Source organism: Heliangelus exortis, chromosome 5 (assembly GCF_036169615.1).
Source record: "Heliangelus exortis chromosome 5, bHelExo1.hap1, whole genome shotgun sequence".
NCBI classification, from domain to species: domain Eukaryota; kingdom Metazoa; phylum Chordata; class Aves; order Apodiformes; family Trochilidae; genus Heliangelus; species Heliangelus exortis.
In genome coordinates, this window is record NC_092426.1 from 31,638,226 (window position 1) to 31,666,194 (window position 27,969).

The following is a 27,969-nucleotide window of genomic DNA, read 5'->3' on the forward strand; positions in this document are numbered from 1 at the left end:
TCCTGTGTCCAGTTCTGGGCCCCTCAGTTCAGGAAGGAGATTGAGGTGCTGGAGCTGGTCCAGAGAAGAGCAAGGAGGCTGTGAAGGGATTCAGCACAAGTCCTGTGAGGAAGGGCTGAGGGAGCTGGGGGTGTTCAGCCTGGAGAAGAGGAGGCTCAGGGGAGACCTCATCACTCTCTACAACTCCCTGAAAGGAGGTTGTAGCCAGGGGGGGGGTCGGTCTCTTCTCCCAGGCAGCTCCCAATAAGACAAGAGGGCATGGACTTAAGCTCTGCCAGGGGAGGTTTAGGTTGGATATTAGGGGAAAATTCTTTACAGAGAAGGTGATCAGGCACTGGAATGGGCTGCCCAGGGAGGTGGTGGATTCTCTGTCTCTGGAGGTTTTTAAAAAGAGACTGGATGTGTCAATCAGTGTCATGGCCTGGGAACCACAGTGGCAATGGATTAAGGGTTGGACTTGACGATCTCAGAGGTCCTTTCCAACCTGGATAATTCTGTGTGATTCTGTGTGTGATTCTGTGTGATGAGTTGTCTCTGCACCTTGATGTTAAATGGATCCTTGATGAGGTAAGAGAAAACTGCCAAGCAACAGTTTGGGTTCAATTGAGACAACTGTACAATTCCATTAACCTCCTGGAAGTGCAATCAAGGGTGACCTCCATGTTTTATAGCTGTCTCCTCATTGATGGATTCAGCCTCAGATTAACAGCTGTGTAGAAACTGTCAGGTTTCTGAGAAGTTCTACCCTGCTCACAAGAAACTCTCCATTTTGTCTGAGTTACTTCAGCTAGCTGTCTCTAATGCTACCAAACTGTCAGCCAGATGGATGAGAGCTGACAGTCCCTAATGGGTTGAACAAAGAGGAGGTCCAGGCTAATGTAATGCCAAGACACTGATAACACTGAAATCCGTATCTCCAGGTACTCGTCACTTTTGGTTTCATGTACAAACTGAAAAAGCAAGGGAGACCCATAAAATCCACTTGAGCTCTCTGAATGCAACATCAACATCCACGAGCATCGTAGCTCTTTATAGAGAATCATGTAGTAGAGGATTGTTCTCCCCTAAGGGCTAAAGATGTTTACAAAACTGTAGGAGACCTTGTGTTTGTGCTGAATTCTTTTCATAGTCTGAACACTAGCAAAACTTACCATATACATTTTTTGGCTCATAGCTCACCATTAGGAAAGCATTTTCCCAACCTTTAATTCACCCTTGAACATCTCAGTACGACTGCTCTGAAAACCTCTTTCTATAAAGCTGACAGCACTCTGCCTAGTTTTTAAATATTTTGATTTTGAAAACATATGTGATGCTGTTCTTGATACTGGTTTACTTTTATACACTGGACCACAAGCAACAGCAGCTCCCAGCCTGTGTGGGGTGTGATTCAGGCAGAGATACACAGAGCTGTTGCCCTTCAGCAGAGAAGCAGGGAGCAGGCTCAGCCATCTGCCTCTTATCTTCCCACAGCCTCTGAGTCAGTCCCAGTACAGGTGCACAGGGAACCCTCAGTGCACCAGATAAGCAATGCTCAGTGTTCACAAATGCTCAAAGACACAGACCTGGCTGATAGGAAGAATAAACTAGAAGAAGAATAAAAGAAGTAATTGTGCATCAGAATATTCATATCTATTTTTTAATTTTGTAATTTTTTTTTTTTAATTTTTTTTAATTTTTTTTTTGGGGGGGTGGGTGGGAACTAATTGGAGTTGAGAAGAAATCAAAATGCCCACCCAAACAAAGCAAGCAGATCTATGAGAATACAGAAACTGAAGGCAGAGGGAAGATGCAGCATAAAGATACTGCGAAAGGCCAGGGCCAGGTAACTCATTTACCGAGCTCTCTCCTTCACAAGGAGCTTTACTTAAAAGAAGAGTAAACATAATTAATGAGAAACGGTGCAACATATTTACTTCGGCACCGATTTTTTTTTTTTTTTTTTAAGAATAAATGTATTGTCGCACAGGGTCTTTATGCCATCTACTGGCAATTCGCTGTGCTACACCAGAAGCGCTTTAGGGCAGTAACACGGACCCAGCAGGCCGGGGGTGCTGAATGGATTCAGTGACCGTCTTTGTGCCCTCCTGAATCTAAGATTCCCTGAGAGTGCCTTGCTTCTGACCTGGGGACACAAGGTATGCAGGCCACCATTTTGACCTGATCCAAAATAGCAGCCTGGTTCTATAAGATAGCCTGGCAGTGCTCCGGGTGTTTTCTGCACTCCATCTCTGACAGACTGTTGCATGTTAGGGCAGAAAATCTCTAAAACCTCTGTAAACTCAGGAGCTGCCAGAATAATCTCTGCATCTCCATCCCCACACCATGGGGGCAGCATGTACAACTGAAGATTTTTCTACCCCCTCGTTCTGTTTCTTTTCAAGTTGACCAGTGAGACTTCATTGGAAATTGTTGAAATTCAGATTCCTTCTTCTAGGTTTTGCTCTGTGCTGAAGAGGATCCCACAAAAGCTAGGTCATGAAACAAGTTTTTGTACCTGACAGTCTGCATTATCAACACCCACACTGTACAGCTTTGTGAAGAAACCTCTTTGCTTTTTCCTTAAACGTGTCACTGGGCAGGCAGGCACTAGGAAGATCCAGTGTTCCAGTACTCAGGATTGTCCTCCCTTCCTTGTTCAACAGTGATTGCACTTGATACTTCTCTTTCAGGCTTACCTTACCTCCATTTTTCACCTCCAACTTCAGGACTCTTTTTTCCCAGTAATGAATTGTTTCCACACTTCTGATATGTCCACAACCATAAATAGGATACTGCTTAAATATACTCTTCATAGGAGTTAGCAAATGCTGACATTGAGATTGCCAGATGATACCCAGTATTATCTGGTTGCAGCTGACTGAACTGATCTTTCCTGAACTTGAATTTAATTCTTTGGTGGAGGAGATTTAATTACTAGTTTAAATGCAGGGAAAAGAAACATAATTTTCACGCTGTAAACATTTCCAGCCTCCCTCTTGCAAGCAGAACAAATACAAGTGCAACACGATGCTAACATGGAAGCTGATTTTTCAGTACTTTGGCTGCAGTCCTCACCTGCTCCTGTTCACTGTAAAACATGTCCTTACATCTTGTTAAGCAGTAATTGTGCATAACCATGCAAGCAGTGTGTTTAAGAACTGCAGCATCTATTAAGCTGACTACATAAGAAGCAATGCCACACAGAATGGTGCTACACAAGTCCTCAGATTCCTGTTGTTGCCTGTACCAACACCACCTGCAATCATGCACATAAGGCTAGAATGACACATCACTGTGACATCGGTTTCTAAAAATACAGGCAGCTAAAAGTCCTTATTTGTTGCTATACAGGCTAGCTGGTGTGTTGTTTTTATATCTGGATTCTACTTCCATAATGCCACAAGGTGGCCTTCATGTAATACAGCATTATGCATCCTTTACAGGATAGCAGTATTTTTTTCCTTCCCTGCAGTAAAGTGCCTTGGTGTGATGTTCTACCCCAGAGAGAATCCTTGTCTGTGGCACATTCACAGCCAGAGAGGGGCTGCAAACTCTGCCCTGCAGAATCAGGGAAATTCAGTGCAAAGAGCTGCTGTAACTCACGTAGCCGTAAGCACCTGCTTGAGCTATGCTACAGTTCCTTCCTTGCTAAAGGGAAACCGAAGAATGCAAAGGGAGCACAGAGCCTCCTCCTGCCTGGAAGTTTCTGCCATTTCTGGCCTATTGTGAACCTTGATGCTGGTTTTCAAGGAAGTGATTGACCAAAGGCCACTAAAGATCGAATCGCACCATTTCTAAGCTCCACTGTGTTTAATGGTTTTGGGTTTTTTTGGTTTGTTTTTTCTTTTCTTTGTTTTACACAGTTTATTCTGAGGCTCAGAAGTATAACACTGCTATGGTAATTGGAGCAGCATTTCCTAATTAATAAACATTCTCTTTGGTGTATTAAATATGTTGTTATAAAAACTATTATAGTGTGTTCTGTTAGCAAACTTGGATTTAAACTAAATATGCAAGTAATAAAACCTGTGCACTTGTATTATTTGACAAAGCTAAAAACCCAAAGCTGGGAGTTCAACTCATTGGGACTCTGAATCAATTTGTCTGTTTCTTGAGCTCAGAAATTAAGATACATGTTCTGCAGTGTTGCTTATTTTTTTCTTTTTCTGAAGCTTTAGCTACCCTACTGCTTGTCATCTTCAGCAGTAGATTTTTTTTTTTAAATCCAATCCATTCTGTCTGTTCTTGAAAAGCTGAGAACTGTAACTTTTCTTGGCTTTAAAGTTCCTCTGTACATATATCTATTGTGTACAAGACTAGCACTTGATGTATATAACCTCACATCTGCACAGCTGATACCTGAGGGAGTTTACCACCTGCTACTTCTTTGAAATTCAATACTTAGAATAACTGCTAATAGTTTTTTTTCCTGTTGTCTTGTTTCACTGTATTTACCTGTGATTCTTCTGTAACTATTTTCAAGCTGTTATTGAAATAAGTAGCTTTAGTTTATCAAGCCTTAAATCTTAGCTTTGTTTATCTGAATGAAATAATCTGGAGGTGCATTACACCTCTATTACACTATAAGAAAGCTAAATATGAATCCTGGTTTTATGCTTAAGATGCATTCCTATTTGTGTGGGCTTTGATGCTGAATCAGACTGTAAAGCTCCTTGTGAAGGAGAGAGCTTGGTAAATGAGTTACCTGGCTCTGGCCTTTCCCAATATCTTTATGCTGAATCTTCCCTCTGCCTTCAGTAAAGTCTTGATGAGCCTGAGTTGTTACATCACAGAAGGCTGCCCAAATGAACAGCCAGCACACATTATCTATCATTAATCAATGGAAAACAAGCTAATTTCCTATGCATTGTCACATTGCTATTCGATGTGTTAAACAGTGTTATTAAAGCAAGATGATTAGCAGCTTTGCAATAAGCAGTCCTATTTCCTGTTTGACTCAAATACATCTACATCAGTCATAAACTAGAGGCAAGGAAGAGTCCTACAGGACAGGATATTTTTACTTAAATAGTTCAATCTGAAGCAGGTTTTGCAGTTTCTCAGATGAGCACTGTGGGGTTAAATAATTTTTTGATTCATAATGTAAGCTTTTTCATATAAAATCTTTCCAATTGCAGCATGAAGCCTTGTACTTGCCATATAAATCATCGATCTGGATGCCTATGTTTTTTTCTCTCATTTTTTTGAGCTATGTAAGAATGGGTGATTTTTGGATTTCTCATATAATAGCTTGTTAAGTGTGTTGTTTTTTTTTTTTAAATAGTAGCATAAGTAACCTTCAAATGCATCTTCTCTCCCTCTAGCTACTTGCTTTTGTTATTTGTAAGTGCATTTGACAGCAGGCTCCTCTGGCGAGCTCTGTATATTGTCTGATGAAATCCAGGGCCCATTAGAAGCAGTAGCTTTGCCATGGATAGCAGGAGCATTAAATTTAATTTTGTATTTTGCTTCTAGAACTTCTATTTTAGGCAAATTAAAAATGATCCATGGAAAAATTATTGCAGGATTTAATTTATAAGATTTTCCGCTCCACTGCAAGCCTAAAAAATTCAGCAAAGCATCTTAAAAGTGGTGTTCACTCCAGGTGACAGACTCCAGCATCTAGTTTAGAATTACTTTTCACAAGGCTAAAGATGTACTTTTAGATATTGATATATCAAAGTAACTAAGTGCCTAAATTCTTAACCAAAATGTACATCAACAAACTGAGGGCCCAGGTAATACTCCTCAGGAAAGAACAAAAAAACCTAAAACAACCCAACAAACCAAACTACACAACAAACTAAAAAAACCTGCTCATCTCTGATGATCTTCTTATACATGATATCCCTTTCTTCATAAAATAGCGTGATGAGAAAAGCAACCAGATGTTTAGTGGCTGCAGTGCAGGTATCTGGAATGGAAACATTCTTCAGCAAGGCCACAGAGAGCTCGAGCTCAGGGGGACCACTAGGAAGTCCCACAGCAGGATTTTTACACACTCAGTTTTCTGGCTGGAGAGTCTCTGGGGCAGACAGACCAAAGAAGTCTGAGTTTGTGCAATTAAAATGAGAGGATTCTCCTGGCATCCAAACCACACAATGGCTTCTTAACCTAAAAGAGGCACATGTAGGAAAGAAAAACAGATGTTTTTGTAAATGAGTCGTGTACAACTTTAGATACAAGTTTGGACCATCTTCCAATCTACTGGGGGTTCAGCAAAAGGGTTTCCTGCTTTATTAGCAGAGGTCATGCCATGCCTGAAGCTTCCCTGGAGCAGGAAGCAGTTCTGCAGCTGCTCCACACGTCATATCTCTGCATGACTGACCACTGGTGGCACCATGTGGGGAAAAAGCAATATATTTAAGACAGTAGTTAAGGCCTCTGGTTGTTGACATGGTAAAATTATCCTGCTGCAAGCCCTTGCACATGATACTTTAATCAAAAAGTGCAATGCTCTTAAATGCCTGTGAAGATACTACATCAGACCATTAAAATCAGTTCATATGTTTCCTGGCCAAAAGTCAACTTAAAAAAAAAATATGAAAAATGTGACAGTTATGCTGAACCCCAGGAAAGATATGGGGAGCAGTATTTTGGAGATATACCTCAGAGCTAGCTAGACAGGATAGAACCTGCTGTATAAGGTATGAAAAATAGTGCAAGGTTAATGATAATCAGTTACTACAAAGGAACCATAGACCAATCCACTTTGTAAGAAAAAAGTGTTAATAAGAATACCAAGGCCTGTGGATAAACAGATTTCTCAATACAGAAGCCTGTGATGATCAGGGTTTAGATTTGGCAAGTTCATGGAGGAAGAGAAGTCTTGCAGTTCCTTTCAGATAAGCTCGATTCTTGACATGAGAACTATTTAATCCAAACCAGACTCATGTAAGTCACCAGAGGCTAAATTCTCAGTTTCCAGAGCTCACAGAGAGCTATGAAATGAGGAGGCACGTAGCAGAAGTAGGTCTGCCAAACTCACATACAGAAATGGTGAAATATGCCTTGCTCATCCCCAAGGAAAAGGCTGATGTTAGCGAGCTGCCAGTTTTGAAGAGAGCTCCAAGGGCGTTCTCCGAGTTACAGCCCTTCAGGATAAAGTGGCTGAGGTCATCCCCCAAATATTCAGGCAAACTAGAAAGCAAACTGCTAAATCACAATGCACTCATCCTAAAAAATAACAACCTGTGATTTCCAAGACTCCGTGTTGAGAGAAGCTTTCTTATTTACGGCTTTTAGTGAAAAATGGGTGGCAGCACTTGTTTTTACCTGGCCACAGCACTACTTTATGCCAGAGATAAGGAAAGTCTAGGGTTGGGTTGTTGTTTTTTTTTTTTCTTTTTTTCCCCTCTTGTTCATTTTTATCTTTCAGAACAAGGAAAGGAACTTTCAGCTTTCTTGCTTTCAGCTGGAAAGGAACCATTACTGCTTTTTGGACCAGGAATAATGAGATGGAATGTACCCCTTCACAGAAGCTGTGATGTGCCATCAATAGGAGCCCAAATGCACTGGAGTTCAGGAAGAAGTGTAAAAATTATACTTCTGCCCAGCACTGAGTCCATACATGTGCTTACACAGGGCTGTGTGAGTAAAACACCCTGCCCAACTCCCTGATCATTTTCTGTAGGGTCAGGCTTAAGCCTGGAAAAATGAGAACTCAAGGAGGCACCACAAAATTTAAAGCCCTGTGTGCAGAGGAGGAGGCAACATGGGTGAAGAACAGAAAAAACAAAACCAAAACCTGCAAAACCAATAACAAACAAAAACCAGAACAACAAACCACTCCACTATAAGCAGCAATACTTCTCCCTAACCAGTCACCAGCCCAGCATTTGCAAATGTTCAGAACTGTGGGCATATACCCTAACTCTCCTAATGCAATAGCTTCATCTTAAACTTGCTGACTGAAATAGCCATGACGTTGGTGCTTTTCTAGTGTTAATGGAAGAGGTGAACTAAGAGGTAGGATCTGCAGTTGCCATCTGTTCATCAGAGGTTATCAGCCTCTTCATGATTTCACAGGTCACTGGCACCAAGCTGACAATGTGGGTTGGTAGTGAGAACCTCAAAGACTTTTGAGATACAAGACCTCACTTGGGAAACCAGATGTGCCAAATATGCAGGCATTTTATTCTCACTTGGATGAATGACAAGGTTGATGTGGAGATGGGACATCAGCCAAGCAGATGGGCTCCAGCATGTCAGAGGGGTGGGAAGCAGCAACTGGGAAGAAACGTGACTGCTCTGCAAGCCCAACCTCTCCAACCTTCCTTTCCAGTGAGTCACTGGTGTGGAATCACACACACAGGGCTGGAAAGACATCCTGTATTATCAAACATCCAACTACCACAGGCACCCTTCTCAGGTCATCAGAATTTTTCTTCCATATCTAAACTAATCAGTTCCTCTTCCCCAGTTTTAATTTTATTCAATTCACTACTTCAAGAGACATCTAGAGAGGCACACATCAGCCACAGGCCTGGGGAGTGTGTGCAAGCCCCTAACCCCTTGAAATTATTGATGCTACCACTCAGAGGGAAGTAAATATTTCAAGAGGGACACCTTGCAGCACTACCCCATCATCCAAATAGCAGATCTAGAAATCTTAATCCTCCACATTCCCTCTCTTCTCTAGCAGAAAGCACTGTAAACATGACATCTTTCAAAAGAAGAAGAAGAAAAAAAAGACAAATTCAGTTTTATTTAAAAGTACCAAAATGTTACTCCTAAGAAAATTTATTTCAGAAGACAGTTGCTCTGGTGAGCGGAGTTCACAGCCAGCTATCCAGCTTATTTCTATGCCAATGGCCACCATGAGCATAAAATTACTTCAGAATTAACACTTCCAATCATCATTCATTTCACTCGATTAAAAAAAAGTCAAGCTTTTAGACTTAACACAAGGCAAAGAACAGAAACTGCCAGCTATTCTTTAGTCCTGCTTTGCTTTACTGCCTCTCTAATAATAGCCAGATCCTTACAATATAAAGTTTGCACCATAATGACCAATTATGTTTTCAGAATTTGACTCTATTCTGCAGCTGGAATATGGGAAGCCATGGTAACCCAGAAATGAACAAATACCTGGAAGGTTTTTGTTTGTTTTTTTATCCAGTCAGAAGCTTAGTATTATTTTAAACAAATACACAAATGTCTACACCTTTCAGCTTCAAGACAAACCACTGTTAGAAGACAGAGAGAAGTAAGAGATTTCTGCTCTCCAAAGCAAGCACACATCGTACCTTTCTGCATTCCTTGTAGCAGTTTTGTAAGCATGGAGATAGCACGTTTCGTTTCTTACAGCCAAGAGTTAAGACTGATTCCCCAGTAATCCATCATTCCACATTTAGCCAGACTAAGTAAATACTGACACTGCTGAGTAACATACAGTAATTGTCAAAAAGACAGACAATTTTGTGGGTTTTTTGTTTGTTTTGAAGCTGGAAAACTTGCTTCACTAAGTCATTCAGCACCTGAAATCAGAATCACAGAATGGTTTGGGTTGGAAGAGACCCTTGAGATCACCCAGTTCCAACTCCCTGCCATGGGCAGGGACACCTCCCACCAGACCAGGTTGCTCACAGCCCCATCCAACCTGGCCTTGAACACTTCCAGGGATGGGGCAGCCACAACTTCCCTGGGCAACCTGTGCCAGTGTCTCACCACTCTCACAGGAAAGAAATTTTTCTGATGTCTAACATAAATCTCCCTTCTTCAAGTTTAAAACCATTTGCCCTTGTCCTCTTCAAGAGAGTAGAAGGGGAGAATCGTGTAACTAAGACTGAAATCCACTTCCAACTTTCTGAAAGTGAAGCTCAGTAGATTAACTACAACTTGGAAAAAAGCCATCAACTTAAATTAAAAGAGCTACTTGAAACTGCAGGTCACTTTAATGTATAATGCTAAGGTGTGTATGTATTCCAACTCTTACAGCCCGCAGAGCAGGTAGTCTTTGAATGTAACATTATCTTGATATTCAGATTCTATTTGTTACACAGTGCTTACCACCTCCTTCCCACCCCCCAAAAAAAAGGAAAAAAAAAAAAAAGAAAAAGAAAGAAAATGGGTGTAATCTTAGTAGACTCCATTTGTTTCTTACCAGCCTACACGCGTAGAAAGCAGAGTCCTTCCCCAGTTCACAGAACACCATTATTCACAGAACTGCATTAAATCAAGTCAAAATTCTTGTTACAAATATGCTTTTATCATGTGTGTTGGTAGCTATCACTTCCCCAAAGGATTTCAAATGGCTTTAAGCACTGAAATTAAGGAATAAAGGGTGGGAGGCAGGCACGGTGATGTGGAAAACATGAATGTAACATCCTGGTATTTTGGCACAGCAAAATATTCAAGACCCAAATCTTAGTTGTTCATCTACACTGTAGTGGTAATGACTGACAGGACTGAAGCACTGCTCTATGTTAACTGGAAACAACCACATACCACACTCAACCTGAGAGCAGCAGAGCTCATTTTAGAGCAATATGATCAGCAGCTACAATATACATAGATACAGACAGAACTCAGTATGAAACAAAAATATTCTAGGTCTGCAACAGCTGCAATCTGATTATTTCTATTCTATTCCACTGAGGGACAGAGCTCCATCTCCTGCCTCCCACACAGCAGGTTAGTACTGAGTCCAGCTTAGTATTCAATGACAAAACCACCTGTAAAAAAATACTGCAGCTATAGTTATTCAGAGTAAAACAGTTTATTTTTTTCAACCAAGTTCAAACTCAAACTTACAGCCACTTCAGTTAATAGGTATTAACAGAATCTTTGTGAAAACTTTTTTTAAAGAGGGAAATTTTCCACAATTGCTTTAAAATGAATAGCATGAAATAGCTAGCCCTGTCTTTTACCTAAAATTTTCATCTTCCCCTCATTGCTTCTAACAACATATACTCACAGGATATTTAAGAAGAGGAAGAAATAATATTATCAAGTGCTGAAGAATGAACGCATGAGGGAAAGAAAAGAAATACTTGCATTTAGCCTCATTCTAAGACATAAAATAAGCCACTTAGTTAATATGGAATAAAGATGAATTGTTTAAAGAATAATATAAGCACTAACACCACAAGCATGCTAAATCTGTTCTCTCAGTGAATCATTATCTGTAGCCTAGAATGATTACTGTGTGTAGGAAGGTAGACTGAAGACAAAATAAGCTGTCTGGCTGTTACCAAGACTTAAAAACAGCTTTACTTTTTCCCTCCTTTAATGCAGCATCTGCTCAATATCAAGTTCCTCACAAAAGAACCAACTGCTTTCATATAATAAAGAATTTGCATTGTACAAAAGTTGGAATAACTTCACACCAATAGAATGATTTGCATGGTTTTGTATTCTGAAATAGCTGACTGTGAAACACCTGTTCCTCTTTGTACAAGAAAACTGGGCACAAAATACAGCTGCAAATCTCCACTGTAAGACAAGATATCCAGTCTGCTGTTAAACTGGAAGATCTAGCAAGAAGAACTGGCAAAAGCAACCACTTGCTACTTTCAAAATGAAAGCTTTGCACAAGATACTTCCAAGTTTCTACACCCCAACACACCACAAATCAGTACTGTAGCATCCATCTTTGAAACTTTTATCTCCCCAATGCAAAATGCAATCTGTAACTCTGAATTTGCCTATTTCAGATGCCACAAAATGAAAATACAGAAATACAGCCTGCTTTAAGATACACATGGTACGATGCAGTGGAAGCAGTACCACTCAACATACGACACAACCACTTTTTTTGTCCTTTTCTATTCCCCCATCCTTCCTGCACTCCAGGTGTTGAAACTGCAGCCTCTGATAACACAGGCAGATTACAGAAAGATAACTTTAATTACAGCTCACTGCAGCAGGTAAGCTCCTAGATTTTTTAATACCAGTAACAATTTCTAAGCACTATTAAGTAGCCCGGAACTGCAGTACCTGTGTGATACAAGTGTGTTTCCCTGCACAGTACACTTTACTAAAAAACAGGTATAACTCCTTCAAAATGGAGCTCTAAATCATCATTAAGACATGCTTGCTTCTTTATGCCCAGATAAAATTAATTAATGGGGTAGCTTTTTCTGTCTCCCCTCTTGAGCGAGCTATCAGCAATACCTAAGGCTTGATTCTTACATTCACAGAATATTGGGGGTTCTTTAAGCACTGCAGAAAGAGGCAGTCTGCCTGAAGGTGGTTTTAATACCAGGTCAGGAGATGGCTAAGTTCACACTTCATATAAAAACCCTTTTAGCACAACAGCCTCATGTACTCTCAGGGAACACTGAAAAACAGTAGGTCTTTTCCTCAAAGACATTCTTTTCCTATCAAGTGGTACAGTATGAAGAACAGCTTTGGGGGCATTTTCCATCCTCAAATACACCCACGCTTCTTGCATCACAAGTACATACAGGAGAAAGGATTAAGGAGAAAGGATTAATTCTGTCTGGATCTTTTGATACATCCAAGAAACAGCGTTTTCAGAATATATCAAAGATTAGCATTCATGCACGACTGTTCATAAGCTTTTCTTAGATTCACTGAGACAACTACACACACTTCTGAGTCACAAAGCTATTAAAGACATATTACTCATGTCACCTTTGAGCAGATATTGTACATATACATTGTTACAGTAAAACTGATTCCTAGCCATTTGAGCACTAGAGAGCACACAACAAGCTGAGCCTGAATGTCAGTGTGAATAGTTTAAATCAGTTAAGATCATGACAGAAAAATAATTTCATATTGGAGACACCAGGATCTTGTTCCTATAGTCTAGTAGCTGCCTAAAAAGAGTAAAAAAAAAATTTAAAATAAGGCACAGGTACCAAGTCATGTTTAATACTGTATTTTTGATGCTGTCAAAATACAATTTTGGCAGTTAAAAATGCATTCGTTTATTAGATATTTCTCAATAACAATCCTCAAGTTAATCTTACCTTGCCACTAGAACAAAAGCACCATCCAGAGTTACAATTTGGTAAATCCATGGCCACATGCAGAATTCATTACACATCCATGTATTTACATCTACAGTCAAGCTGGATTTCTGAATACTAGAGTATTTAAATCACTTTAGTCAATTAAAATTGTTAACTTTTGTGTTATCAGAAACAAATGGCCATGAATTACTTCACTTTTTATAAAAAAACAGGAGAAAGTAAGATCCGAGTTTCCATCACCTTTACAGTATTCTCCATGAGTATTAATATAAGGGTTTCAGTTGCTACCAAAATTATGAAGCTAAGCCTTTGTTACTTTTACATTTAAGTGCTCAACACAGCAGTCAAGTAATACAAGAAAATCATACCGTAGCTCCTTTAAACTTTAAATTGACAGCAAGAACATTTGAAAATTAAGTTCTATCTCAACCTCTTTTGAGCATGAAGATTCTCTAACAATACATAAGAATTCCAGCAAAAAAGAATTTGGCTGTGTGCGTATCTTGAGATTGTCCCACGGAGTTCTCAGTTTTGGGATGTCCCAGAAACTTCCCTGTAGCTGACTGCCCTGGGAAGTGCAAGACCTTTGGTCGCTTAAAGAATATTCAAATAACCAAAAGCACCAAGTTTTGATTACAGATTCCTACTTGTTGACAAATCAGCAATAACGATCTGTAAACTAAGTACAAAATGAAGCAAAAGGAGGCCTAAAGCTGTTGACCACTACAAGAGTTTAAAATTAAATTATTTCACCTGTAAAGCAAACACCACATGGGGCTATCAAAGGACTTTTCTCCTGCACACCAATAAAAGTGCATATGCTTAATTCTAGGTATGAAAACAACCCTTGTAAGTACTCTAGGTTTTTTTTTAGGAAGTAGACTACTTGGTGACACATGCTATGCATGTATATTTATGTTTTAAGTAAACAGCTGGCACTTCATAAGTTTTTATTGGAAAAGCATGCTTTCTAATCACAAAATAAAAAAGGCAATAAGCAAGCCTAAAATCCAAACTCCCTCAGAGCTATTAAGCTATAGCTTTTAAATTAAAATAGTACAGGACAGCAACAGAACAGTAAGAGAGTTTATAGCTGTATTTTCAATGCTATCGTTAGGATGAATTTGCCGTAATTGATTAGTCAAGAACTTGATTAATTTTGCAAAAGCTCTTTGTCAGTTTCTTAAAGGAGGTAGTATAAAAAAGGGTCTGATTTGAATAACATGGCCTCATCTGGCTGTAAACATTTCAAACAGACATAAATATCTATGATAAAAAGTACTGTGGAAGAGATTATTCTAGAAATTGTTTTTATGAACTTGAAGAAAAAACAGTAGATACATTTAATACATTTACTTATTTGCATGTAGTTTAAATGATACAGAACAAGATTACTGTGTTAGAAAACCACATACAATATAAAAACATTTGTTAAACATAAATTCACCAGTCTGCTGACATATGCAATAACTGTTTATCCAAGCTTAAATTCAGGTATTTATAACTTCTTTAATACATGAATCTTTGTATATGTGCAATTTTTCATTAACTAAACAATGTGAAACCCTGATTTTTGTAGTTTTTCATCACAATCTGAACATAATAGCTATTTGCATCTCAACACATTGGCTTTTTGAAACACTAGCAATTAAGGCATCTTTGCTGTATAGTTTCTCAATAGTGCAAACAAAAACTGGTCTTTAATAATTTGATTAAAACAGAAGTAATTGAGCATTCAGAAGGTTTTTAGGTCATTGGAAGATAGGTGTGCATTTTGGAGTTCTCTTGTGAAAGAAACATTTAAAAGCTCTTAATGCTGATTGCTTCTGTTGGTTCTCTGTAACTGTTTCTGCTGTCTTGTCTTCAACAGTGTAATTCATTTTCTTTTATGCCACGTTGAAGTAAAATACAGTAGCATTTAAATGAATCCCTAGTAACTGAGTGAATCCCAAATGCAGCAAAGGCATACAGTTTTCATAGTGCACTTTCACCTCACTGAAGTAAAAGTTGCTCCTACCAGACATTTTTCCACTTCAATGTGAAGTAGATTGTTAGGATTTTGTTAGTGGTTTCAATAAACAGCTTGACAGTTCAGTTCTCTTCTGCCAGTATTTCTCAAAAGGCTTCCAGAAATAGTATGTGTTTCAGGGATGCTTTAGGGGATTGTTCCACCACATAAACACACACAGTTTCCCAATCATGTCAGTGTAGCTGTAATAAATAAGCATTTACATCCTAGAAGAGAAAAAAAGAAAAAAAAAAAAAAAGGAGAAAGTGTTTGCCACATTACTTTTAGGTGTAATATCAGCTTTATGTCTGAGGCAGGGTAACCTATCAGAATCACATTGCAAGAATAACTATGTTTATGCCAACTTTCAGAACAAGTTATCTTCAAGATTACTTTTAATTAATGCATTTCTTTGTGTACTAAAAAGCCTGAAAGAGTAGTGGGATCTGTTTCCAAAGCTATCACTTGAGTCTGTTTTTACTCTGCTCCCTGCATTCACAGGAAAGGAAATAATAATGAGATTGTATATGAGAAACGTGTTTACTAGGAGTGATATGCCTTCACCTCAATCCTCCAACTTTTTTGTACTACTCATTTTGCTCCTGACTTGTTCAGGGGCCTTGATCACAGTCTATCCTGATAAACTAAGAAGTGGGCAAGTGAACAGAAAGGGAACCTGAGAACCAAGAGAACCAACAGAAACAAAATGACTCTGGCTGTAACTGCTGTGTTGATATACCAGAAGAACTAGGCTGGCTATGTTACAGACTCCTATTGCTCTACCAGTTGTGAGATAAAACTTGGATCTTTAGCATCCCTGCTAACTGAAACTCTGCAAGAAGTTTGTAATTATCCTTGAGGCAGGACACAGCAGTCCCAAATGAAGAAGTAACTTCCTAGTTTGATACAAAGTGACTAATTTTGTATCTAGATTCCACAAAGCTCCTTCAGATACAACTAAAGCATGCAGTCTCCCAAGTTCCTTTGAGGTTCACTCAAATACTGCACATAACCAAGTGTATGACTGTCTACCTTCCTTAGGCTCTTCCATGTGAAGATGCTTCTTACTCAGTGTAACTCTTGATGTCCAAGCTCAGAAAGCCATATTTAAAGATAAAAGTACCATGAGCAGCAAGTCATGGTATCAGACACCCCCATTACATTGCTTATACCACAACGTACAGAGAGAAAGGCAAAGAAAGATTCACTTGAGATGGAAACACTTCTGCTCTCTATAAAAACCATCATTCTCGAAGAATTAAGCTCGCAGAAGCTTTAAAATTGAATGTGTTTTCAGTTGTCCCAGTAACCTGATGTGCAAATGCTAACAATGTTGCCAAGATTCTCTATGCTGCATTGTACTTTCAACAATGGGCACAACAGATGTCAGAGAAAACATCTGCTCTTTCAGTGTACCTATTTATCAGGCTCTCTTTCAGATAATTTTTAAGGCTTATTCCTATTAGCTATTCTATTCTTAAGAAGATGTCTTTCTCTGTAAAGAAGGAAGAAAAAGATTTAAAAAATTTCATTGTTAGCATTCTAAACCACACTACTATTATCACGGAGTACCTGCTCCAGACTTTTGTACAACTTTTGCAATATATTTGTTTCTGTATGTGAATAGTTTAGAGTAAATGACATCAAATGAGAGGAATATCATGATATAATAATGCTCATTACTCAACACAAATGGAATTCTATTACCTTAGCTATATTACCAGTATATCCAGGAACCAGAGTAAGATGGTTCTCCTGTTCCCATAATCCACTTAATTGCTGTTTTAAGATATGAATATTTCTGAAAAGGAATGAACAACACTTGATGAAATATATAAATTTCAGTATAGTCGACATACAAAAAGTAGACTTTTTGACTGAAATACATGATTAATGCAGGTAGTCTGATAGATGTGACTACGAGAAAAAAATTGACCCAACTTCTACAGCAGCTGTATAACCCAATACAGCTATGTTCTCTATGTATTACAACTCCAGTAAAAAAATAAATCTATTACAATCCTCAAAGTTTCCAAACACCACTCATGTCTTAAGAACAGAAATTAAGTATTTCTAAGCCTTTAATTTCAAATTATCATTTTTTTTAGGCAAGGCGTGCTCCTAGTGATGAAAGTTAACAGCTATTGACCAGATTTTTAACAGTTCTTTAGACAGAATAAGCTACAGGAATACATTTAAATATTTTTCAGTGCTATACTTACCCATCTTCTGCCTTTTCTGTATGTGCAGAGAGTTCTGACCACCATCTTTTAATCACAGCTTGAAGCCAGTTTAAACCAACTATCACGTATCTGCAACAACATATTTTACACATCATGCTTTTTTCCCCTCCCCCTCTAGTATATACAGCTCAACTGAAGTGTCAAGACAGATTGGGAAGGAACTTAGAAAACAACATGCTTTCTATTATTGGAAAAAAATATCTAAACAAATTGGCAAGTTTAAATATTTGCTGTGTTCTCAATTCAAAGTGGTATAGAGAAGCTTGTGTTGAAAAAGTAAAAATTCTTCAGATGTTTTGACTGAAAACTTTACCTTGATTTCATGTTATAAAGCATACTAAAACCTCAGTGCTATTCTCTTTTAATACACACAAGGGCAAAGCCGGTCTCCCTCTAAACACCATTAATTTCTGGGGTACTGCAAAGCCAGGAAGCAAGTAGTATCCAAAACTGATACTTACTCTTCATATTTGCTTTTAAGCAGTAATTTCACTAAAGGCAAAAGATCTACACAGCAGCCAACTGAAATATATGGTTTTTCTTCCTGTAAACTTAAAAAACAAGATGTTTCAGATATGCTTGAACTTCAGCATGGGTGCAACAAATTCCAGTCCCCCACTTCTTTTTGTCTGTACCTGTTTGTAAGCACAGGAAGGCAATCAACTACTACTCCAAGATCCTGTATCCTAGAAATATTAAGAATAAAATAAGAAATGTTACTAGTAGAGCACACATTGAAATATATGCTTCCACTATAATTTGAAGAACAGGTATAGCAGTTAAAGCATTTAAAGAACCTGTAAAAATAGTTCAGCTAATTTGAATTTGCTACCACTTAAAAAATATAAAAGAAGGGACAGTTTACCTCACTAAGTAGGCTACCAGTTCACTTATACTTCTCCTTCTCCAAAAGGTTAAAGCTACATTCAGCCTCAGATTCCTGCTGAAAAGAACTTGAGCCATAGTTTCATGGTCCTGAGAAACCTGTACATTTTTTAAAGGTAAAGAAAGTTTACCACAGTTAGCCAGCAACACCAAAATAAAATGCTCTAATAGAGTAATCTAGTATAATATAATATACCTGTATGTTGAGGAGTTTGTTTTAGAAATTTAGCTAACAATGGCCTTAAAAACAAAAAATTCTGCTTCAGAAGCCCTGAAAACATTAATTGGGTTTCATAAAGGAATCCTAACAAGAAATACAGTCTTATACAAACATTTAAGATAGCTTCATACACACTAAGCTGATGCTACTATTGAAAATGCTCCTACCTTACCAGCCTATTCCCATTCATATATTAACCCTTTTGTAAGCTAAGAAAATTAATCTCTCTGAAAACCTGGACAGATAACCACACAAAGATACTACCAGGAATACTTTTAAATTTAAGTTTCCTTAAACTCTACTTACCTCTGAGAAAAATCCACTATACTTGGATGAGGGGCCTTCTGTTTGAGATGAGCCAGAGTCACTAGAATTCAGCAAGTGTGTGCGACTCTCGTGCAGTTTTGCTGGCAGATTCCCTGCACAAGCCAGTTCATTTTCTTTATTTGCCATGTCACAGCCCCTAGATTTAGGGAACTGTTTCTTTCTGTAACAGGGCTTTGGAGTATAACAATGAACTTTTCTTTTACAATATACTACTTTGAAAAGAGAGAGGGGACCGGTCACCGTTTTTCCAACTGTTATTCTGCAATAATAAAGCAGGATTTTAGCTACGGTTCTTTAAAATACATCATGAATTCAGCAGTCAACATGCAGGTTACTAAAAACACTTAATCCCCAAGAAATATTTTCATGACCTTTGGGTTATCAGAAGCAAGAGCTACTACCACTACTCTTCTCCTTATATTAATGAAAAGACTCATTATTATTCTATAAGTAGACACAAGAACCAAGCATTGTCTGTTTGGGTATTGTAACAGATATAAATTGCTTCTTCCTCCCTGCCTCCCTCTCAATTGAAACTCCAAATTTACACAGCACAGCCCTCCTACCTGTTTGTGTATGAAGCCAGCTGTTTTGGAGATTTCTTACCCTGGGAGAAAGCAAATAGAGAAGAAAAAAAATCTATTAGAAAGACTCAAATACTCCCACAGTTTGTCAAAAGGAAGTCCTGCTTTACCACAGCCTATGTTTGCCACACATTTCCTCCCTCACTCTGATGCTTCCTACTCAGCAACAAAAGCACAGCTATGTTAACCTTCCAACAACCTTCCAGGATTTCACTGGACCTATAGCTGGACTGTAGCTTTGCTACAGCATTCCTGGGAATACCACAGTCAGCTGTAGAGTCGGGGTATCTTTGGCAAGAGGTGGCATCATAACAGAGACAGAATCTTTAGTTACCAGCAAACTAAAAACTGTGACTAATATAAAAAGCCTACTAGAATCTGATGACTGAATTGCACTACTTGTCTTGCACATACATTTAAAGGCCCATATTACAGATGGTAGTATTTGAAGGATGACATCAGAACATTTCTGCACCAAAGCATGACGATTGAAAAAAAAAAAAAAAAAAAAAAAAGACTACTGTAGACAACACCAGCTTGCTTATCCTGAATTCATTCATATGAAACAGATTAGCAACCTGACACCAATTAGGCTGCAGAGAACAGTGATAACCTAGTGGAAACACAGAAGTAACTCAAGGTTGTACCACACAGATTGACAAATCCTCTGAAAATTATGTAACATTTTTAAGATTACTTTCTAAAGGCTTTTTTTTCTACAGTAGTCTTCAATGTTTTAGATCTACATGATGAGTTGAATTGTGACATTCTGGTCTACTTTTTCATTAATAAAAGTTATTAAAAATAAAAAAGCACTAAGATTCCCAAGTTAAAAATATGTATTTTCATATAAACAGATGCAACACTTACATAATACAGGCATTTCAACTACTACTGTTACTATTTACATTGTGCACATCAGCAAAACAATGCTGATTTTTTTTGTTAAAACGGAGCCCTAAAATCATGTGGGCTTTAATACACAATTTCAATAAGCACACAGACAGAGAATAATGGCATCTTCACCACTGTCTGAAGCAATCTTTTTACAAGTTTACCTCCCAGGGCTTCTCCATTCTTCACTGAGTCACTCTTCAGCCAGTAACGCAGGTAAGAGCTTATGAGAAAACATTTCTGCCTAGCTTGAACCCAGGGAAAGTGTATGTGTTACTGACAGCGTGGTAGATCAAGCTGAATGACAACAAGATGTCAGGCCCATTTTGGTGCAGGTATTTCACCTCCATGGTTTTCATAATGTAACTGCTGTTCAAACCGAAGTTCAATGCACATCTAAACACAAAATGCCCGATGGTGCTGAACTTCTAGTTTTATCCTGCTCAGAAAAATGAGCAGTTTCATCAGAGAACAAAAAAACCACAAAATAAAAGGCCAAACTGAACAGCTTACCTCCTTCATGATCTTTTTAGTGGAAGAAGAGATTCTTTTTCTGGGGAGATCAATGGGGTGACCTTCGATATGCAGTACTTTCTGTTTTCTAACATCGTGGGCTTCAGATGCCATAATCTCTCAAATCCCTGTTTTCAAGAAGAAGATATTTGGCTCTATTGTCTAAAATATTCTGTAAACTTTCTTTAAATGTAGTTGGCAAAATCAATTAGAAGAGCTGTACTATTCACAAGGTGTTTTACCATCCAAATAACCCAGGACATCCTTCAAATATTAACTGGAGGCCGTATCATTGGTAATAGGCTGATGTACATGTGTTTTTTTCTTTAAAAAAAAAAAAGTCGACAAGCTCCTGCCCCAGGAAACAGAGGCAGAGATCTTATTTCCAGAGAAGCTCAGTACCCCTGCACTGAGGGGTGCCATACAGACAATAATTCAAGTAAAGAATAAAACACTCTCCCCTCTACAGTACTGTGCTCTGCATTTCATCTCTCATAGAGAAAAGTAACCGGTTCCACAACCGTTTCCAAGTGAGGAAAGGCAGATAAATTAAAAAATCCCTGTTTTTCAGGAAGAAGGCAAACTTCATCACAACAGCAAGGGTTAAAAAAAATGGAGGTGGACTATCTCCCCTTACTTAATTGGAAAATGTATCCTCTAGCAGTTTTTCTCAGCATGTAACTTTCACTAATTTTCATATTAAAAAAAAGCTTTATTCCACAGTTAACCAATAAGAAAAATTCTGAAGTATTTTGTCTTGAAGTATGCAAATATTTAAGAAAAAGGAAGATCTACTGATGGAAACCCTTATGCTGGAAGCTGGGAACACTGAGCCCTCAGACAAAAGACCTTCAAGCATTACACATGGCAGCATTATTCAGAGCAAGACCTGTAACTCTTTCTTGCATCCCCTGTTTGACAGTGTTGCTGAGGTCAAAGCAATAAACGCCAGAATGGGGAGGACAGCCTGCAACCATCAGAGCTAAACCCCATTAAACCACCCTGTCAGATGCTAAAAAATCCATGATCTGTCTCTGAAGAGTGATTTTTGGGACTGCTCCAGTGACATACTGACAGTTTACAACTCTCCATGCAGAACAGTGACCTTTCCTTACTTGCTTGTTTAATAACTGATCTCAAACTACCCTCCTTCTCATTCTAAGCAGCAAGCAAAAATATGATCTTCAACAGACAAGCTCTGTTAAACTAGAATGCTTTTTACTTAAAAGAAGTGTCAAATACCAGAAAGCTAGAAAGAAATGTCTTACTGAGCAAACTTGGTTAGGATATCAGTGTTTGATATTGGGCTCTAAAGAACCTAAGATAAAATCTCAAAATACCTGAACTGGAAGTATCTGAACTGGAGAGAGATTATCCTGGAGGCAAGGAAATTCTCTACAAAAACTTGAATGCTTCCAAGAGAAAAAGGAAGAGAATTACACTTTGACAAACCTGACATGAGAGAATAATGCCCCTTAGCCTCCCAGCTGAAACAGGGAAAGAACAAAACTATCAACTCTTTGTTTAAACACTGGGAATAGAAACCCAAAAGGTCAACAGATGATCACATATAAAGGCAAACCTGACACAGCGAAGGAAAATTGAACTAAAATTCTTATGTTTATGTTCACTGTCCTACAGTTGAGACATTTCTATAGTTTAATCTTTGTGAGGGTCTCTGATGATGTAGAACCAGCAGTGAACACTTGAGCAGTAATGAAATACCTGTGTTGTTAACTAAGGTGCAGAACCTCTCACTTTTTGCTGACAAAGCACCTAAAGAAATCACATGTGGGAAATACAATTAGTATTTAAAGATGGCGTTAATGAATATCCAGACTGACATCTCTGTTGTGCAAATTAGAAAACAATGTAATCAAGTACAGAATTAGTGGACACAAATTAATAAGATTTTGGAAAAGATTCAACCTAGCCAAAGTGAAGGAAAGTCCTGCCCTGCAAATTTAATGGTTTTCATAGATTATGAAGTAGTACAACATGGTTCAAGGACAGCTAAATGATCAGAGTCTACTTGAGAATCTAAAAAGCTTCCAGAAATCTCTCATGAAAATCTCTTCAGAAAGCTAAGAACCAAGTGATGAAAGGGAAAGTTCTTGCACAGAAAGATAGTTAAGAAATGGTCATAAACTAAGCAGTTTCCACGCTGGAGAAGGCTACCAGAGGACTTGCACAGAAAACCTGAACTGGCTTATTCTGTTCAGTATATTCATAATTACTTCACAAAGGGGCTGAGTAGCTCAACGATGCAGAGTGTTGACAATACAAACATGTATCAAACACTGCAGATGAGGGCTAACTGAAGAATTAGAAAATGACTGATGTACAATAAGCAGAAGCCATGATTACAGATGAATATAAAGCAAACCCTGTGTTCTACAGGCATGAGGATATTCTAGGTTCCCATATAGATTTACAGGCTCAGAGATAACTGCCACTCACAACAAGATCTGGATACAAGATAGTTTACTTTAGGTCACTTTGATTGCTCAGTTCTCCACATGGCTCAAGAAATAGTTAGGAAAATCAATAGAACACTGTTGTGACAATGTAAAGAACTAATCTGTACCTGTATTTCAAATACTGAGTACAGGTGTAGTCCCCTTCCCCTCAAAGAATCCCAAAAAACCCAAGAAACAACACAATAACAACAATAAAAAAAACTCAAATTACTTCTGAGTAAAGTCAGATGAAAGCAAGTTAAAAAAAGTATGGAATATGTTCCATGCAATCAACAGCTTACTAGATCAGGCCTTTTCAATCTGGAAAGTAGGCCACTTATTACAGAAAGGAGATAAGACAAAGGCCTGCAAAATGAATGGCTTGGAGAAGTTACATTCAGATTGTTCACTGTCTTGCTTAATGTAAGAATGAAGGGTCAAAAGACACTAGCTGAAGACAGGATCAAAATGCACAGAAAGGGGTGGCCCTTTGTGGAATGTATAATCAGACTATTCTTGCCACAGGATGTTGTGCACCTACATGTTCACATGGGTTCTGAGGTAGACTGTGCAAACTAATGAAAAAATAAACACTTAAAGTGATTAATACAGAAACACAATCCAGGTAGCCCAGTGATGCAGCAGAACACAAGCAGAAGAATCTGGTACTTTCCAACCTAATATTGCCATAATAAATTTTGTCCCCATATCAAGAAACCTGCTTCCAAAGGCTTAGCAACACATGATAAAATGCTGGCCAGAAATTGAGAAGACATATGCTAGACGATAAAAGGCATTTAGCAGGGCTCTTTACAACTTTCATTTCCTACCTATCAGATATCATAATCTAGGGAAAGCTAATTATAGACACTACCACCCATTGTTATTTTGGGATATATACAGAGGATTTCTAAATTGGCATTAGATGGTAATTTGTAAGAAATCAAACTGTGTATCTTAACATCTTGATTTTTTGACTACTCCCTTGTGATGAGCACAGCTATTTGTAATTGTTCTGAACTGTTATACCATCTCACTCAGGCCCATGCAACTCCTTTGCTTCACACAGTTTAAAAACTAGGCTAGGGATAGAATGCAAGTCCCTTCATCTCTGCCTTAGCTCTTCATTATACAAACCTAAACTATTTTACAGCTGCAACAAAGCAGACTGCAAATCTGAACAGAGATACACGATTTCATCAAGGTGACAGGTGCACATTGCACCAGTTTCCCCTATCCCATGGGTGACTTCCTTTCTCCTCCTTTTACTCCTCAATTTTCAGGCAAAAGGACTAGAGTAGCAGAAGCTGTATATTCTGACAAGTCAGCTCATTTGTCCTTACAGTCAACAGACAGGACCTGAGTGAAATTTTCTCTGCTGCTATTTCCCAGTTCTGGTCTCTCCCAAATGCAGTACAACTCTTCATGTCATCATGCCAGAACCAAGCAAAGAAAGTCTGCATTAAAAGGCTTTCAAGTGCATATCTATCAAAGGCAAGTATTAACAACTCTGCCACTCCCTCCCATCATCCTATGTTCTGGGCACGGCCCCCAGAGAGGTACAAACTTTTCTTCACATGTTATGTAATCTACACACGTATTAGCACATTAGTTTCTTGCAGACACTGACAGGGGTGCTCTGCACAACAGCAAAACTAATGTAAAAGACCTCGATTTCCTAAGTCATCAACAATACCCTTTTAAACAAACATTCCTCACATCCTGTGCTTTGCCCAAATTCTTTACAGAATTTCCCATAGCATATTCCACATACACAACCCATTGCAGTGTTCCTGTGATTCTCCTCCACCCCATAATATTAAATCAAGTGTAAAATCAAGGATGATCACATTAAACTCAGATGAAAGAGTTAATTACTATTACCCCCCCAAGGAGGGGAGCTCATGCTTTGAAAGCATTCAAAACAGGACTACACCTGGAACCAGTAATGGCCAGCTAAGTTCACTTGTCATTACCAGATTTAGAATGCTCATGAGAAACTTCTAGGAATGGTTATTCCAAATTACTCTCCAGAAGGGTAATTTGTCCGCAATAATCACTCAGCACCATCTTACCATGTAAAAGTGATTCTGTAAATTTGGTATAATTTCCTTTCATTCCAAATCTGACAAATGCTACAGAATCCGTTTGTCTCCATTTTAGATGGCTTCCATACCCTTCAAATTTGAAGTAGTTTGTTTTGTTAAAAAAAAACAAACAAAAACCAACAAACCAACTCCTGTTTTAGTAATTTCTGCTCTTAGCAGGTGTTAAATACTGAATGATCTTAAATGGAAAAAAAAGGTGATGTGCAAGATTCTAAGAAGAATGTTAATGCAAAGTATTTCTGTAACACTATAAAAAGTGTGCCTTATACACCAGCAGGATACAACTTTTTCATGTGCTATTCCTGTCAGGCCACTTGTTCCAGTTTTAAACTTCCATGTCTGGTCAAAAATGATGGGAATTTTATTTTTTTTATTTTTTTGCAGTATTCTGAGTAGCTAGCTATGACACATTACCTTATTACTAAAAGTCAAGCTCCTCTTCCTATTACTCTTATGTATGGAATTTTTATGTGTCCCACCGGCACAAGCAGTCATAATGAACTTTTGAAAATGGCCCCAAGTCAGGATTTAGTTTTTTGAGGATGAATCCAGATGCAAGTTAGTTCTCCTTGTGGAGTTATCCTAAGAGTCTAATAACTGAATCCCATTCCTAATTTGGAAAAAAGTATTTTCTAGAAAAAAAAATAAAACAAACAAGTAACCAGTTTCTGCATATCTGTACCATTTACACTGCCAGAAAGCAGTATTTCCTGTCAGTGTTTTAGTCCTATCTAATGTCATTCACTAATCAAAAATAGGCTCTTACCTGTTGATTTTCACTCTAGGAATAAGGTTGGAAAAGTTCTTTTATTAATATTATCTAAGAGTTATTATGTAGGCAATAAAGTTCCAATACAATGAAACTCCCACATTACTATTTCATGCAAACTTTAAGAAACTACTCATAAAATTAAATACAGCAAATTTCTTTAGAGCTTCAAAAGCCTGCAACAAGAATTTTAAATTCAAACCTAGAGAAAGACATTGGAAAACCCCTGAAGCCCAAAAACTAGTGGACAAAAGGGTACCTACCTCATCCCCACTTGACTGAATGTAGCCTGCAACTACATTTCACACAGCTTGGGATCACATTATTTTTGTGTTATGCTCTAATAGCCTTCTCTTATCAACTATGGTCTGCTTACAGCATTTTAAAAGCCTTCTTAATTCATACTCGAGCTCCTTAGCCTAAGACCAACATTAAAAACTTACATTAAAAAAAACCCTTTAAGTTATTCCAGTGATAATGATTGAAAATGTGTTTCAAAAGGATGAGAGAAGAGACTATACAGCCACTACTATAATAATACATATCCATCAATAAACTCACACATGATATTCTAATACAGAATCATAAAAACATAACAATGTAATTTATATACTATAATTAAATCGACTTATAAGGTTTAGGAATTCAAACCAATGGTAACCAGAGTTCAACGAAATAATATTAGAGACATTTTAATCAAAACTATACACTCTGATGATAAAATATTAGTGACTGCTTTTGACCAGAACAATTTTTCTTTCCAGTCAGCAAGGCCAAAGAGGCTCTAACCTGCCTTCTCTTAAGGTTTAATTCTGCTAACCGTGGGTAACTATCACTTTTTTCCTCTCCCCTGATTACAGCCAGGAAGCAGAAAGAACAAAAAAAACAGGGGAGTGGGAGAAGCAAAAGTAATGTTCCAAGAAGAGATGGAAGAAAGCTGCTTTTATGCAAACTGTCTGAACCTTGCTCCAAAGCACAGTACCTTACAAAAACAGCAACAAAAAGTTTCTACCACTACCTCCCAGTTTCTCTCATTAACAGATCTCACTATTCAGAATTTATTTTAGCTCTACACTCAACAAGATGCCAAACTCCTCCAACACGACAGTGGAACAAACAAGTTATTCAAAAAAGTAATTAATACAGGATCTGATCTTCAGGCATCTGAAGATTTCCCCCTCACACCCCTCCCTTTTTTTCTCCACTGGAATCTGTCACACCCTGGGAACAAAACCCACCAGCCGGCCCCGCACCCCGCCTGTGACCCTCCCTTTCCGCAGCACTGCGACCTTTCCTTCTCTCCTTGCACCCTCTGACCACCGCACACGCTGGCCTGGAGTTGTAGCTGATGTCACCATTTCAAACAAAAAAAAAAAAGCAAAACTGCCAGAACTCGCTCGGCGGAGACCGCCAGCACCGAACGCAGCCCCGCGGCAGGCCAGGCGGTGGGCGTGTGGGGCGGGCGTGTCCACACCGGCGGGGCCGAGGTCTCCGCGGTGCCGGTGGCGCGGGCAAGGGAGGTTCGGGAAGGGGAGGGAGAGGGTGGTTCGGAGGCAGCCCCGCTCCCCCACGGGCGGCGGCCACCCCTCCGCTGCCCACAACACAGGAGGGTGGGGCGCCCCGAACCCGCACCTGGCCCCGGCGAGGCAGAGCGCGGCCCGGGCCGTGCGGCTCGTCCCGCTCGGCTCTCCCAGAGCCAGCAGCGAGCAGGCAGGCGGAAGGCCTCCCCCTCCCTCCCGGTTTCTCAGCGGCCAGAGACCCGCCCCGGGCCAGAAGGGGCCCCCAGCCACAGGGACCCCGCTGCCGGCTCCAAGCGCCGGCTTCGCGGCCGCAGCCCCGGCACAGCCTTCTCACCGCCTCACTCACCCGCTGCTCATGGTACCGGACCGCGCCGGGCCACGCCGAGGAGGGGGAGGAGGAGCCACGGAGACCTACGGCCGGGCCCCCGCGCCTGGAGCCTGCGCCATTCAAACCGCACCGCGCTGCATGCTGGGCCGCCACACCCCGCCGCCCGCACCGCGCCTCTGCCGTGT

The 27,969-nt window shown here is 39.2% G+C and overlaps 1 protein-coding gene and 1 long non-coding RNA gene across 5 annotated transcripts; one reads left to right on the forward strand and one right to left on the reverse strand.

Annotated features, from left to right (window-relative positions):
• The first annotated feature begins 1,721 nt into the window (after positions 1-1,721).
• LOC139796410 (uncharacterized) lies at positions 1,722-27,276 on the forward strand. 2 transcript variants are annotated; one of them, XR_011725990.1, is made up of 4 exons: positions 1,722-1,825; positions 1,949-2,138; positions 24,452-24,557; positions 26,801-27,276. It is a non-coding gene; the product is annotated as an uncharacterized lncRNA (long non-coding RNA). The 2 variants fall into 2 exon arrangements; XR_011725989.1 differs by lacking the exons at positions 24,452-24,557; positions 26,801-27,276 and adding an exon at positions 2,385-4,060.
• Positions 10,684-27,954, reverse strand: KATNBL1 (katanin regulatory subunit B1 like 1). 3 transcript variants are annotated; one of them, XM_071744348.1, is made up of 10 exons: positions 27,803-27,954; positions 20,601-20,728; positions 19,176-19,216; positions 18,589-18,868; positions 18,043-18,161; positions 17,813-17,863; positions 17,639-17,728; positions 17,157-17,246; positions 16,642-16,735; positions 10,684-15,161 (listed from the first exon to the last, which is right to left on the reverse strand). In XM_071744348.1, exons 2-10 carry the CDS (start codon positions 20,712-20,714, stop codon positions 15,129-15,131), a joined length of 912 nt encoding a protein of 303 aa, XP_071600449.1. In that variant the 5' UTR covers positions 20,715-20,728; positions 27,803-27,954; the 3' UTR covers positions 10,684-15,128. The 3 variants fall into 3 exon arrangements, with proteins under 3 accessions (XP_071600449.1, XP_071600450.1, XP_071600451.1); XM_071744349.1 differs by lacking the exon at positions 27,803-27,954 and adding an exon at positions 27,175-27,291; XM_071744350.1 differs by lacking the exon at positions 17,157-17,246.
• Positions 27,955-27,969: the final 15 nt, after the last annotated feature.

Coding starts and splice junctions, on each gene's coding strand:
- KATNBL1 (XM_071744348.1), bottom strand. CDS start 20,714: ATGGCATCTGAAGCCCACGATGTTAGAAAACAGAAAGTACTGCATATC. Junction 19,217..20,600: donor CTAAAAAGATCATGAAGGAG/GTAAGCTGTTCA, acceptor GCTTTCTCCCAG/GGTAAGAAATCTCCAAAACA. Junction 16,736..17,156: donor ACAGAAAAGGCAGAAGATGG/GTAAGTATAGCA, acceptor ATTCCTTTTCAG/AAATATTCATATCTTAAAAC.